We start from the raw sequence: 12,082 nt of genomic DNA, 5'->3' as shown, positions 1-12,082 counted from the left end.
TAAATGCAATGGAGTCGCCATCGATGTTTTTTTAGAGGGAAAACATGAAAAACCGATTTTTGAAAATATAGTTGGTTCATTCAAAAATAGAAGTTGAGTTCGGGAGTCGGTTACGGATGAGGAAGGTGTTAGGCACCTCATACCGCCCGTCGTAAAAAAACGGTACCTAGATCAGTTATGTGGATATTTATTCAAAACATTTAATCTTACCCTCACATCATTAAACAAAATAAAGAGAGAGAAAATATTTCTTTTTTTATTTTTTTGTGTGCCTCACAAAGAAAAGAAATAACTGCTCCTACGTATCCCTAGCTGCAATAGAGAAATCAAGGCCACGTAATTCTTGCAAAAATAGGTTTTATTAGTGATATTAAAAATGTATTCACAACATAAGGTAACGCGACAAGACATTGAGTCTGTAGTAGGTTACTTCACATTGCTCTTAAAAATTATAAAAAATCAAAATGAATTTACAACATAAGGTAACGCGACAAGACATTGAGTCTGTAGTAGGTTACTTCACATTGCTCTTAAAAATTATAAAAAATCAAAATGAATTTACAACATAAGGTAACGCGACAAGACATTGAGTCTGTAGTAGGTTACTTCACATTGCTCTTAAAAATTATAAAAAATCAAAATGAATTTACAACATAAGGTAACGCGACAAGACATTGAGTCTGTAGTAGGTTACTTCACATTGCTCTTAAAAATTATAAAAAATCAAAATGAATTTACAACATAAGGTAACGCGACAAGACACTGGGTCTATAGTGGGTTACCTCACATCTGTTTAAAAAAACTAATTGAAATAAATTTACAACATAAGGTAACGTTACAAGACATTAGGTCTATAGTGGGTTATCTCACATTGCTTTAAAAAACTAATTGAAATAAATTGACAACATAAGGTAACGCGACAAGACACTAGGTCTATAGTGGATTATCTCACATTGCTTTAAAAAATTATAATAACAAATGAATAAATAGATAAAAATAAAAAAACGAATTTAAATAAATAAATAAAAACAGAATAATAAAATAAAAAAAACGAAATAAAAAAAAAACAATTAAATAAAAAAACGAAAATAAAAATAAAACATAAAATAAAATAAAACAAAATAAGAAATTAGGGATTGAAATTGGGGGTTTTAGGGTTTTTTTAAAAATTAGGGATTTAGGGTTAAAATCAATTTGGGGTTTAGGGTTTTTAAAATTCAATTTGGGGGTTTAGGGTTTTTAAAATTTAGGGATTTAAGGAGGGACAAAAGGGGAAGGTGTGGCGGCTGCCGCCACTTGGCAGCAAGCCACGGCGGCGCACCACCGCCCGTTCAGGGCGGTGCGGATGCAGCCAGCCGCATGGACCGCCGCTGGACAGCGCGGTCCAGCCCTCTATGGGTGCGACTGAGACAAGCGGCCCTCCATGGCTGCTGTCCGGTTCCCCGGTTACTACGGTGGGGCTGTGACGGTGGCTTTAGGCGGAGCCGATACCGTCCAACCCCTCTTTCACGGCTGCAAACAGAAAATGCACCAACAAAACACTAAATTTATACAGCAGTATTACAGGCAGTGGAGAAAAATGATAAAAATGTACCTAGAAGAGCACTTGGAAGTAATGCAGGCAAGGTTCTGCTTCTCTATCATCTCCTTCTTTCCTCTTTTCTTATTCTTGCTCTCTCCTCTTTTGCCTCTTTCTCTCAATTTTCAGATTAGACTAGGGTAGTTTCTAAGTTAGGATTAAATAGGGGTGGGGATTAGGGTTACTGGTTGGGCTAGGGACAAAGCCTAGTTGCCACAACATTTGAATTTCAAAATTTTCCCCCCGTTTTTGTTTTGCAATTTTCACCCCGGTCAAAATTGGGTGTTTACAGTTGCCCCTCTTTACTTACTTTTCATTAGATAACAAGAGCGACGAATATTGCTAAAGTTATCAAGATGAGAAGGAAGTGAAGATAAGAAAACCAAATTTTGACTGGGAAAATAACACATGGAGGATAGAGCCTCCAACTCAAGCATACAACATGAGCTCGAGGTTAGCGGGTAAAGATCCCACGAAACAAAATGCTGACCAATAAAGACCATTGAGGGGTCGTGACATAATCACGCGACCGCTGAGGGGTCGGGGTGCAAAAGGATAAAGGAGACCACTGAGGGGTCAAAGCACAATCACACGACCGCTGAAGGGGTCAGGATGCGAAAGGATAAAGAGACCACTGAGGGGTCAAAGCACAATCACGCGACCGCTGAGGGGTCGGGGTGCAAAAGGATAAAGGAGACCACTGAGGGGTCAAAGCACAATCACGCGACCGCTGAGGGGTCGGGGTGCAAAAGGATCATAGAGACCACTAAGGGGTCAAAGCACAATCACGCGACCGTTGAGGGTTCGGGGTGCAAAAGGATACAGAGACCACTGAGGGGTTAAAGCACAATCATGCGACCGCTGAGGGGTCGGGGTGCAAAAGGATCATAGAGACCACTAAGAGGTCTAAAACACAATCACGCGACCGCTGAGGGGTCGGGGTGTAAAAGGATCATGGTGACATATAGATAATAAAGGGCCATGAATCAATACTTAAAAGGATATTTTGGGTCAAAACTTCGGCTGTGAATGCATATGATAGTTTAGATGCTAATGATATATGAGTAATGCAAAGATGATAATGTATGCACAGTGAGTTACACATATGCGAATAACTTAATTGTCATTATAAAGTTTGACGTGAAACCACAGCGCCATCTCGGTAGGCATCAACTAATCCAATCAACACCTGCTACACTTTCGTTCCTCCTTTTCATAAATTAATGGATCCACATTGGGTGACCCGTTGTTTTCCAGAAGTAGCACCCACTTCTCTAACGACATACCCATTGGGGTTAAGTTTCGATGAGTTTCTTTATCCTGAATCACTTAATGAAACAGATTACCAAAGAAGTTATTTGATCATGAGGTTCGAGTATTATATTTATATGACTTGAGACGTATCTAAGCAAACATGTATGCACAAAGGTAAATAGGGAGATGAAAGAACTTTATTCTATTGATATTCAAAAAGTTACATGTAGGATGGTTTGAGAGCATATATGCTAGAGGTTACAAAATTTTTGCAAAAATTTTTGCCCCAATATAAAGTAATTGCTAATCCATCCATCAACCTTCCGCCACGACCGAGTAACTAGCCCACGATGCTAGACTAACAGAATCCCTCAGAGAACTCACATTTCCGACCCATATTGCTCACAACTTTTATGGTTCCTACTATGAGTACAAGCGCATGGAGGATCTTTATTTGCCCTTGGTGTGGTAAATTTGCGAGAGAAAATGCCCCCTTTTCTTTTTCTTTTTATTTGCCTTAATTTCAGCTTAGGCTGCCCTTTCGGGTTTTCCACCTAACAGGCTTTTATTCATACCCTAATTTTTGCTTAGGCCGCCCTTTCGGGTTTTCAACCTAACGTGTTTTTTTTCTTTCTTTCTTTTCTCTTTTTTTTCTCTGGGCATAGAATCTCTTTACCGCGTCTATGTTTACAGGTCTGGCTAAAACATTTCCATCCATGTCTTGTAAGACCAGAGCACCTCCTGAGAATGCATTCTTGACAATATAAGGACCTTCATAGTTTGGAGCCCATTTCCCACGAGCATCTTCCTGATTTGGGAGGATCTTTTTGAGCACCAAGTCTCCTGCTTCAAACTCTCTAGGATAAACCTTCTTGTCGAAAGCTCTTGCCACCCTTCCCTGGTACAACTGGTCATGACAGATGGCTGCCAATCTTTTCTCTTCGATCATATTTAACTGTTCATACCTAGCCTTGACCCATTCAGACTCTTCTAGTTCTGCTTCCATTAAGACTCTCAACGAAGGAATTTCTACTTCGATTGGAGAGACAGCTTCCATCCCATACACTAGTGAGAACGGGGTAGCCCCAGTACTTGACCGAATGTTGGTACGATATGCGTGCAAAGCATAGGGTAATTTTTCATGCCAATCTTTGTAATTCTCCACCATCTTTGCAACTATCTTTTTGATGTTCTTATTGGCCGCTTCAACTGCGCCATTCATCTTTGGCCTGTACGGGGTCGAATTATGATGCTTGATCTTAAACTTGTTGCAAAATTCCTCCACTTCGCCACCGTTGAGATTGGTGCCATTATCTGTGATTATCCTTTCGGGGATCCCATACCTGCAAATGATCTCTCTTCAGAGGAACTTGACGATACCTTGCGAGTGATACTATTGTATGATGCAGCTTCTACCCACTTAGTGAAGTAGTCGATTGCCACCAGAATGAAGCGATGACCGTTGGAAGCTTTGGGATTTATGGGCCCAATTACATCAATTCCCCACATGGATAAAGGCCAGGGGGCAACCATACTCTGCAAGGGCAAAGGTGGTGCGTTGATTCTATCTGCGTACACTTGACACTTCCGACACTTTCTGACATAACTCATACAATCTGCTTCCATAGTAGTCCAGTAGTAGCCACTCCTTAGAATTTTCTTTGCCATCATGTGACCATTTGCATGAGTTCCACAGACCCCTTCATGTATTTCAGTTATGATCAGTTGAATTTCGTTCGTACCAACGCATCTGAGGAGCGTACCATCATGACTCCTTTTGTACAACACTTCACCATTTAGGGAAAATGTCCCCGTCAGGCGGCGAATTGTCTTTTTGCTTACATCACTGGCACTCTCTGGATACTCTCTGTATTGGATATACCTTTTTATATCATGATACCAAGGTTCACCATCAGCCTCTAGATTAGCACAACAACAAGAAGGTTCATCCTGAGCCGTCACTCGAATTGGGCTAACGCTAGCGTGTACTTCCAGTTTAGTCATTACGGCCAAAGTTGCTAGAGCATCTGCAAACTGATTCTTGCCTCGAGTCACATGGGAAAAGCAAATTTCTTCAAAGTTCTCAGCTAATGAAGATAAATATTTCTGATATGGGATGAGCTTTGTATCCTTAGTTTGCCACTCGCCATTGACCTGATAAATGATAAGCATAGAATCTCCGAATACCCTCAACTTATTAACATTCAGTTCGTATGCAAAGAGAAGTCCATTGATCCATGCTTCATATTCAGCTATATTGTTAGTACATTCGAAGTCCAGCTTGACCGCCCTAGGTACTGCTTACCGACTGGGGAAATGATTACTGCCCCAACACTGCTCCCATGCATATTAACTGCTCCATCAAAATACATCTCCCAAACGTCTTTCTCTAATTCATCTATCCCATATACTCTGCCATCAGGGAACTCATTCAACAACCCATCATCCCCGTCTATAGGGCTCTGCCAATTGATCTGCGATTGCTCCACCTTTGATAGACTTCTGAGTAACATATTTAATGTCGAACTCGGACAACATCATCTGCCATTTCGCCATTCTCAGAGAAACGTGAGGACTCTCAAAGATATATCTCAAAGGATCCATTCGGGAGATGATACAAGTAGTGTAGTACAACATGTATTGCCGAAGCCTTCTGGATGCCCACACTAGAGCGCAACAAGTCCTTTCTATCATCAAGTATCGAGATTCACATTCGTTAAACTTCTTGCTCAAATAGTAGATGGCTTGCTCCTTCTTACCCGTTTCTCCATATTGCCCTAACATTGCACTCATCGAAGTTTGTAACACAGTCATATATAAGACTAACGGTCGGCCCAGTGTGGGTGGTGCCAAGACAGGCGGGTTTACCAAATAAGCTTTTATTTTGTTGAAAGCTTCCTGGCAATCCGCATCCCACTCGCTTGGTTGATTCTTCTTCAGCAACTTAAACATGGGCTCACAGGTGCTAGTTAGGTTGGCAATAAATCTTGCAATGTAATTCAACCTGCCCAGAAAACTTCTCACTTCCTTCTCAGTCTTTGGAGCTGGCATCTCTTGTATTGCTTCTACTTTCTTGGGGTCCACCCTTATGCCTTCCCTACCGACGACAAATCCTAACATGTTCCCCGAGGATGCCCCAAACGTGCACTTCTCGGGATTTAATTTCATTTGATATTTTCTCAGCCTTTCAAATAACTTTCGTAAGACTGCGACGTGACTATCCCCCTTTTTAGACTTGGCGATGATATCATCGACATATACCTCCACTTCCTTGTGCATCATATCATGAAATAGGGCCACCATAGCACGTTGATACGTTGCCCCTGCATTCTTTAATCCAAAAGACATAACCCTGTAACAATAGGTCCCTCGCGGGGTGATAAAAGTAGTTTTTTCCTTGTCATCGTCGTCCATCAGAATTTGATGATACCCTGCATATCCATCAATGAAAGAGAACCGATGACTTCGGGCCGCGCTGTCGACCAGAACATCAAAGTGAGGTATGGGAAAATCATCTGTCAAACATGCCTTGTTAAGATTTCTGTAGTCTACGCACATCATCAGCTTTCCTCCTTTCTTGGGTAACATTACTACATTAGCCACCCATTCTGTGTCCCTAGATACTTCTATGAAGCCAGAGTCCAACTGTTTTGTCACCTCATCTTTCACCTTTAATGATAAATCTGGGCGCATCCTTCTCAACTTTTGTTTCTTAGGCTCAGCACCTGGATATAAGGGAATCTTATGTGACACTATGTAAGGATCCAGCCCTGGCATGTCCTTATAAGACCAAGCAAACACATCCATATACTCACGGAACAGATCTATCATTTCAACGCGTTCTGGGTTGTCTACCATTTTCAGTTCCCTATTATCCTCTTCCGTCCCCATGTTGATTAACTCAATTTCTTTAGTATTCACGACATACTCCCTTTCGACATGCTCCAACATTTTTGAAAACTCTTCCACATCCTCATGTTCTTCATCTGAATCAATGGGTTCATCACCCGGTGTCGTGGACGAATTAATTGATGGATTTTCAACTACCGTATTACTGGATAAATTTTCTACAAAATTTAAGTACCTGTATTCATTTATTAAATGTTGGGAGACGAAAAGGGAGATAAAAACACAAATTCATAGAAGAAAGTAAGGAAGTAATTGTGATAATGGTGCTGTATGAAATTGATGAGGTAAAATGTTGAATGTTTTGCTCTCTAAAGTCACTTGATGCAATCACCTTGTGAATACCCAATTTTGCCCGACCCATAAAAAACCAAATATGTTTTAAAAGTAATTACTTTCTCAAAATATTATTTTTTATTTATTTATGAATTTTAGGGTTTATTTTGAATTTAAATGAGATATTTCAAATATCCTAAAAGGTTAAAAATATTTTATTTATTTATTTTTTTCGAGTTTATACTATAAAATAAATAAAATATAATTGAAAATATTTTTTTTATTTATTTTTATAATTTAAACCGAATTTATACAAATAAATAAAATAAATGAGATTTTAAATTCCAAATAAACAATAAAATAAATTTTTATTTTAGTTTTTTTCAAAAATATAAATTTAAGATATAATTTAGAATATTCAAAAAATATTTTCGTTATTTTTTGTTATTTAATTCGAATATATAAATAATTTAATAAAAAAATCAAGTTTAAAATGTATTTTAATAAAAAAAAGTAATAAATATATATATATACACACCAAGTAAAATCTGACTTGGTGGTGCCTAACATTATGGGATTATGGGGTAGTAGATAGGGAGTTGTTAGCACTTTGTTAGGATAAAATTAGGTTAAAATTTACCTATAAATAGAGTTAATAGCAAAGGTTAGTTTTTTGGTGGCTAAAAAATAAATCTGCATACAGAGAAAAGAGAGAAAGCTCTGCAAAAAAAATAACACTACACGGAGGTGGGATTCAGTGCATACGAGTGCATTATAGCAGTCGTGTTCCCCTTCTTCTGGCCAGTCCAAGCGTGCCGTGTGGCACTATGGTCAACAGGTCCAAGTCCAGCCAATCCCCGTTCGACACGTCAGTGATTCTTAGGATTCCAGCGTGAACGAGACCGCACATAATCCAATCTCACATTCCAGCGTTTTGATTGACTGTATTCGTGACTACCGTAGACGCTGTGCACCTCTTTTCCCATTGTATACGCGTGTGACATGTAAGTCATCCACGGTACTCCCGTGGACTCCTCCGCGTCTGATCATTCCCTCACAAGCCCTCATTCCAGTACAGCCAAGCACACGGTAAATCTCGTGTTCTCAGCCTCTCACGGACGCACACTGGCTTCCTTTAGATTTTGGCAAATCTCAGCCAATAATTAAGGGATACGCAAACAACACTATTACTCCTTAGCTACATTGGATTATAACTAAATCAGGTTTTCTTTATTTTTTATTTCTTTTGTATATTGTTTATATTAATGTGTATTATTAAAACTATAACCTTTTAATAAATAAAAAATATCATATTTTTTTATTATCTTCCAGAAGTTGTTTACCAAAAAATAAAAATAAAAATAATTATTTTTTATTTATTATTGTGTTGTTAATATTATTAAAAATAAAATCATAAAATTTCTTTTGTTAGATAATTGTTAAATGTTGTTTTATGACCTATTTTTAGCAGCTAATGATTTTTTATGTTTTTTTTGTTTGTTTTTTCTCTATAATTAAATAAAATTGACATTTACACAAATTCAAAATATGATTCAATTTAAAATTATTATTAATAAGAATGGTATACTTTGAAATAATTTCACATAATATTATTTGTAACAAAAAAATTTAACGTTTTTAGGATTAATCAAAGGGTGGAGGCAGGTCATGGTAACATTTCTTGTCCTCATATCATCCTTGAACGGTCGCGTTACGATGCTTCTTTTCACTCGATTAATTCCTAAAGTAATAATAAAATAACTAAAAACTATATTAATTCTTAAATTAATAATAAAAAGCCTTAAAAAAGATATTATAATTATTTTCAAACCTCCTTAAAATGGGATGCGGTGCGGACATTGGTTTCTGTTGCTTCACCCTTTTTAAGGAGTTAATTATTTTACCAACAAACTATTTTAAAATTAGAACTGCGTACGTCTTGATTTCCTAATACGTATAGGAATACGTATGAGAAAGTAATATTGTCAGACTTAAAAAATAAAAATAAATAATTATTTTTGTTGTAAACAAATTAAATTTAAATAATTCAAGGGTATTTAAATCATACAATTGGCAAGGGTACCGTTTAATTACGGGCGGATGAGGTGCTAATACCTTCCTTGATCCGTAATCGACTCCCGAACCTGGATATCACAATCCAAAAGCCCAATATGATTGGGCTTTAAAGATTTTTCTACATCTTTAACCATAAAATGTAGTGGCGACTCAAAGTGGTCGCGTAACCGAAAATCGGGGCGCGACACACCTCAACAGAACTTGGAAATGTTTCACTAATATGAGGAATCGGCTTCTCCAACGCCCCTCCATGCTTATTTCTTCGACTCACACCCATGCCCACATTCTCCTGTGAAGCTTCATACCCTAGCCCAAACTTATCAAATTTCTCTGAGACTGAGATGAACGATGGAGTGCCCTGTAGATGCATGCCTAAACCTTTCCCTACTTCATATCCTTTTGTGGACATGATTCGGGTCACCACCTGGTTTACGTCATGCACATGCCCCTTCCCTTCACGCTGATGGGTTCCAATTGCTTCAAAACAATGCAAAAAGTCATCGTCATCCCTAGTACTCTCCGCATAGGGTACTGAAATCGGTTTTGAAACCAGGACTTCTTCTTCTACATGTACCGTGATCACCATTCCGTCCATGACAAACTTTACCGCCTGATGTAGAGTGGATGGCACGGCTCCTGCTTCATGAATCCAAGGTCTTCCTAGCAGCATCGTATATGAAGAATCCACATCCATGACCACAAACAGGACCTGAAAGACACTAGGTCCAATTTCCAATGGCAATGCGACCTCGCCTAATATACTCCTCTGATTCCCATCGAAGGTATGCACAATCATTTGCGTCGGCACAATTTCATCTCTACTAATCCCCATAGACACCAAAGTAGACAATGGTAAGAAGTTCAGAGCTGACCCTCCATCAATCAGTATTTTGCCGATAATATGACCTCGACATTTGGAAGTAATGAGCAGTGCACGGTGTATTTTCTCCCACCTCCTCACCATTTCTTCAACAAAGAATGTTATCATGTTAACATGTTTCACAAGATCTACCATGTTGACCATCTTGCTAGGCATGACATCGGGGTTAACGTAAGCTTCGTTAAGCACCCTTAATAACTCCTTCCTGTGTAAATCTAAGGATAATACCAAACCCAACAAAGAGATCTTAGAAGGAGTTTTTTGCTCCACCATATCATACTCACTCTGCCTCATGATCTTTAGAAATTCTTCCTCCTCCCTTTCAGTGACTTTTTCCGTCATGTCACCTTTCTCTCCGACCTTCTTTCCTAATTTTTGAGTCTCTCCCTCTGGTGGACCATAACATCTTCCGCTTCTTGTGATTTCACCAGTCATGAACGCCTTCGACATTTGAACCTCAGGGGCTTCCCCTGTTGTGTTAACCTTAACCTCATACCTCCACGGGACAGTATGTGTGCTTTCATAGGTGAAGGGTTGAGGCTTTCTCACCCTAAGAGTCACCCTCTCAGGGCTTAAATCTTTGAGGAGAGGGACTCTGAGTGTGATATTTTCAACAATATCAACTTCTTCGTCATCCGACTTAGCCCTTCTCGCTTGAATGACCCCAAGATTTAACAAGACCTGCACCCTCGCCTTATATCCCCAACAGTCCTCTATAGAGTGTCCTGCCTGACCGTGATGATAATCACAACGAGATTCTGGATCCCGACCCCTCTCGTCAGATACATTTGTGGCTGGTGCTACTATATTATAACCAATCCTCCTCAAAGCATCAAAGAGGTGTTGCATTGACATTCTCAAGTCACACACTTTTCTTATTAGTGCTTTATCTACATCGACAACACTTACCCCTTGATTGTGGTTCGGGATCAGATTTTTACTGATATCCGGCCGAGTCTCATCCTCAAACCCTAGCTTCCTGCAGGCCATGAGTTTCCTTACTGCCATTTTGAATTGCTCACAATCTTCAATGGAGTGTTCCGTCACATCCATATGATAGCTACATGTGGGGTTTACGTCGTACCAAGAAGGAAAGTTGCCCTCAAAAGGTCGGACGGGGTATGGTGCTAATAGGTGACGGTCAACTAGTTGGCGGAAAAGTTCAGCATTGGATATAGCAAGTTTTGGAAAAGGGGGTAGGTCAGGAAAAAACGTGTTTTGACGGCGATTTGTTTGGGCCTGTGTGTTTGTCGGCTCGTGGCGGTTTGGTTGGTATAGAGGGTTGGTATGGTTGGATACATATGGTCGGGGCTGGTTGGTGTATTGTGGGCGAGTGTAATTATAGGGTTGGGGCACATTGTTTACTTGGTAAGTTGTTGTTTGATCATAAGGTGTGCGTTGGGACCTCCATTGTTGTTGATGTACCTTATTCACCTCATTCTCCTTTCTCCTTGAGGACACATTCTTTTTAGCACCGTTTCCGTCCTCCTCTCCTACGGATAACTTTCCTGCCTTTGTCAACATCTCAATCATGTCACCGGCATCCATCAATTCCCGGAAATCTTTGTATGCAACCCCTGCCATTATTCCGATGTAAGGGGCCCCTAAGGTTCCCATAAAATACGAGCACATTTCCGGCATGGTCATTTTGGGTTGCACCTGTACCGCCAAACCCCTCCATCTCATTGCATACTCTCTAAAGGAATCCATCTTCTTTTTCTGCATTGCCCCAAGTTCCTCACGCGTCGGAGCCAATTTCACATTAAACTTATATTGATCCATGAATAAATCAGCAAGTTCAGTCCATCAAGAGATGTGACTCAAGTCCAGTTCTAAGTACCACTCCAGTGTCGGACCAGTCAGACTCTCGTGGAAAAAGCAAAAGAGGAAACTGTCCTCCTTTGACCACATGGCCATCTTTGTAGCATAACTTACTAGATGGAATCGTGAGTTGCCACTTCCGTCGTATTTGGAGAAGTCGGGTACCCTGAAATCCTTAGGGATCACGATATTGACAGAATGGACTAACTCCTCAATTCTTAGAGACCCACGAGTATCAGTCCCGCGGATGGTCCTCAATTGTTCCTCAATTTTTGCCATCCACTCCTCAT

At 39.7% G+C, this 12,082-nt stretch overlaps 2 protein-coding genes across 2 annotated transcripts; both read right to left on the bottom strand.

Moving 5' to 3' along the window:
- LOC109356214 lies at positions 1,332–4,055 on the bottom strand. Its single transcript, XM_019599547.1, has 3 exons — positions 3,510–4,055; positions 2,769–2,899; positions 1,332–1,512 (listed from the first exon to the last, which is right to left on the bottom strand). The coding sequence occupies exons 1-3, from the start codon at positions 4,053–4,055 to the stop codon at positions 1,332–1,334; spliced, it is 858 nt and encodes a 285-aa protein (XP_019455092.1).
- Positions 4,154–11,753, bottom strand: LOC109356213. The gene is made up of 5 exons (XM_019599546.1): positions 9,282–11,753; positions 7,656–7,708; positions 5,466–6,917; positions 5,101–5,335; positions 4,154–4,987 (listed from the first exon to the last, which is right to left on the bottom strand). The coding sequence occupies exons 1-5, from the start codon at positions 11,751–11,753 to the stop codon at positions 4,154–4,156; spliced, it is 5,046 nt and encodes a 1,681-aa protein (XP_019455091.1).

The sequence above is a fragment of the Lupinus angustifolius genome, chromosome LG09 (genome assembly GCF_001865875.1).
Source record: "Lupinus angustifolius cultivar Tanjil chromosome LG09, LupAngTanjil_v1.0, whole genome shotgun sequence".
In the NCBI taxonomy this organism is placed as follows: Eukaryota; Viridiplantae; Streptophyta; class Magnoliopsida; order Fabales; family Fabaceae; genus Lupinus; species Lupinus angustifolius.
This window is presented reverse-complemented; position numbering and strand designations above follow the sequence as displayed.

Bases quoted from the DNA above. Each gene is read 5' to 3' on its own strand.
- LOC109356214 (XM_019599547.1), bottom strand. From the start codon at position 4,055: ATGAATGGCGCAGTTGAAGCGGCCAATAAGAACATCAAAAAGATAGTT. The intron at 2,900-3,509 runs GTAAAGAGATTC...TAAGTGATTCAG, and splicing joins GACCTGTAAACATAGACGCG to GATAAAGAAACTCATCGAAA. The intron at 1,513-2,768 runs GTGTTGATTGGA...TTCTGTTTGCAG, and splicing joins GAGGAACGAAAGTGTAGCAG to CCGTGAAAGAGGGGTTGGAC.
- LOC109356213 (XM_019599546.1), bottom strand. From the start codon at position 11,753: ATGGATCAATATAAGTTTAATGTGAAATTGGCTCCGACGCGTGAGGAA. The intron at 5,336-5,465 runs GTACTACACTAC...TATGTTACTCAG, and splicing joins AGGCTTCGGCAATACATGTT to AAGTCTATCAAAGGTGGAGC. The intron at 4,988-5,100 runs GTACTAACAATA...ATCATTTATCAG, and splicing joins GGTCAAGCTGGACTTCGAAT to GTCAATGGCGAGTGGCAAAC.